Source organism: Sorex fumeus, unplaced genomic scaffold (assembly GCF_029834395.1).
Source record: "Sorex fumeus unplaced genomic scaffold, SorFum_2.1 ptg000029l, whole genome shotgun sequence".
NCBI lineage: Eukaryota > Metazoa > Chordata > Mammalia > Eulipotyphla > Soricidae > Sorex > Sorex fumeus.
In genome coordinates, this window is record NW_026606086.1 from 14,414,472 (window position 1) to 14,416,890 (window position 2,419).

General features: G+C 34.3%; 1 protein-coding gene across 1 annotated transcript; it reads right to left on the reverse strand.

The window, feature by feature from the left end:
* Window positions 1-824: 824 nt before the first annotated feature.
* On the reverse strand, window positions 825-1,766 carry LOC130024799 (olfactory receptor 6C1). Its single transcript, XM_056115581.1, has one exon. It carries the CDS (start codon window positions 1,764-1,766, stop codon window positions 825-827), a length of 942 nt encoding a protein of 313 aa, XP_055971556.1.
* Between the last annotated feature and the right edge of the window lie 653 nt (window positions 1,767-2,419).

Consider the following 2,419-nt stretch of genomic DNA (forward strand, 5'->3'; position numbering starts at 1 on the left):
CTATGTTTCTATCTATCTATAGATAGATACCTCCATACATATACACATATTAAGGCATAGTCTTTGAAAATATTGAAAGCAATTGACCATCAATACTTACAAAAGCATATATTTTAATCTATTTTTATTCATAGATATTATGTTGAATCACCTATTAAAGTGAGAAAATAATGTTCTTGGTTTTTACATTTTGAATAAGTTAGTTACATGACATTTCCTTTTATCCTATAGAGAAATTATAAGATGCTGAAAGAAACTTTCATCAAATAAAAAAAATAAAATTCCATATTTAACATACTAAGCAAAATATTGTTTATTCATAAACCTGTGTCCTTAATCTGGTGATCATTTTCTGTTAAACAAAATTCAGAATAGGTTTTTGGATTATTTTACTTTTCTGGGTATCATTAATTAATAGCAAATAGTACTGTACTCAGGAAATATCAGAAAGTCAATGAAAAATGTAATTTAAATTAAAAAACAATCTACTAAACAAAAGCAGTCCTATACTGTATGAAAAACTGACAGTGTACAAGGATGATAAGTATTACATTGTTATAGAACTTACTAAAATATTTATGATTATATATTTATTTATTTATTTATTTGCTTTTTGGGTCACACCTGGAGATGCTCAGGAGTTACTCCTGGTGTTGCTCTCAGGAATCACAACTGGCAGTGCTCAGGGGACCATATGGGATGCTGCGAATCAAACCCGGGTGGGCTGTGTGCAAGGCAAACGCCCTACCCACTGTGCTATCACTCCAGCCATATGTTTATATTTTTAAAATTGATCTTCAGTGTGTCTAATTTGTTTCATTATATCATTTCATTTGCCTGTAGAAGATAGATTTTTTGGCCATGTCCATAAAAGCTTGCTTAACTTGTTGATTCCTTAAACTGTAAATAAAAGGATTTAGCATAGGAGCTACTGAGGTGTTTAACACAGCAACTCCCTTGCTCAAAGACACCCTTTCTTGTGCTGAAGGCTTGATATACATAAAAATGCAGCTGCCATAAGAGATAGAGATGACAATCATGTGGGAGGAACATGTGGAAAACGCCTTTTTTCTCTGACTAGTAGAAGGAATTTTTAAAATTGTTCTGATGATATATGTGTAGGAAAGAAATATCAGTGCCAAAGTGAACATTAGAGTAAAGACAGCGCAGGCAAACCCAAGTTTCTCAAGGAAATTTGTGTCTGAACAAGAAAGTTGCAGAAGGGGGAAATAATCGCAGGTAAAGTGATCAATAATATTAGATTTACAGTAATCCAGCTTTAAGAGCATTAAGAGCGCAGGGAATATAATTAAGAAGGAAATGAACCACGATGAGAAGACAAGGAGTACACACACTTTGCGACTCATGATTGTCATGTAGTGCAGCGGTTTGCAGATTGCAATATAACGGTCGTAGGACATGGCGGCCAGCAGGTAAAATTCAGTGACTCCCAAGAGAATGAAAAAAAATAATTGAGCAAAGCAATCACTGAAGGAAATGGTTTTATCTCCTGAAATAATAGTACTTAGGAACTTGGGTATACTGACAGTTGTGAATGAAACTTCTAATAAGGAAAAATTTCTGAGGAAGAAATACATGGGTGTCTGAAGGTGTGAATCCAGGAGAGTGAGCGTGATAATAGTCAGGTTCCCAGTGATGCTGAGCATGTAAGTAATGAGAAGAAATATAAAGATGACAGCTTGAAATTTTGGATCATCTGACAGTCCCAGGAGAATAAAATCGGCTATTTCTGTATGATTTCTCATTGCTCAATTGTTGCTTTATTTTTCCTTGATCAGATCTATGAGATAAAGTGATATAAAAAATAGAAAACATACACTTTATATTGGTATCATTATTTTGGTTTTGGGTGCTCGCTCTGTACTCAGGGATCACTGCCAGCAAAATTTGGGGACCTTATGCTGCATGTGCTATATCAGCTGTACTATCTCTCTGACCCCGCTTTGCGCTTTTTTACAACTTTTGTCCTTAGTCTTATATCAGATTTTTCTAATATTGAACATTTCCATTTTCTACTCTGCCTCACAGCAAATCAGATATAATAAAGTCATTGATATCAGCAGCAACTGATGACTGAGATAGAGGGAAGAAAGCCCAAAGGAAAAAGGAAAAAAATAAACAGCAGATTTGAGACTGGGTTGATTACACTGGAAATCCTGGAAGCTACCTCTTTGTCATAATCATGACCTTTATTCCAATATGTTATTTCCCTTTCTGTTTGAAATAGTAACAACATGTTTAATATCATTATTACATTGAGTGATTTTCTTCTGTCAGAGAGATGTGTGCTAGTCAGGAAAGTTGAAGATAAGTTTAATCGATGCATTTTCTTAAGATAGGATGCATACTTTTAGTTTTCAATTTATTTTTGTGCCACCCTCAGCAGTTCTCAAGACTT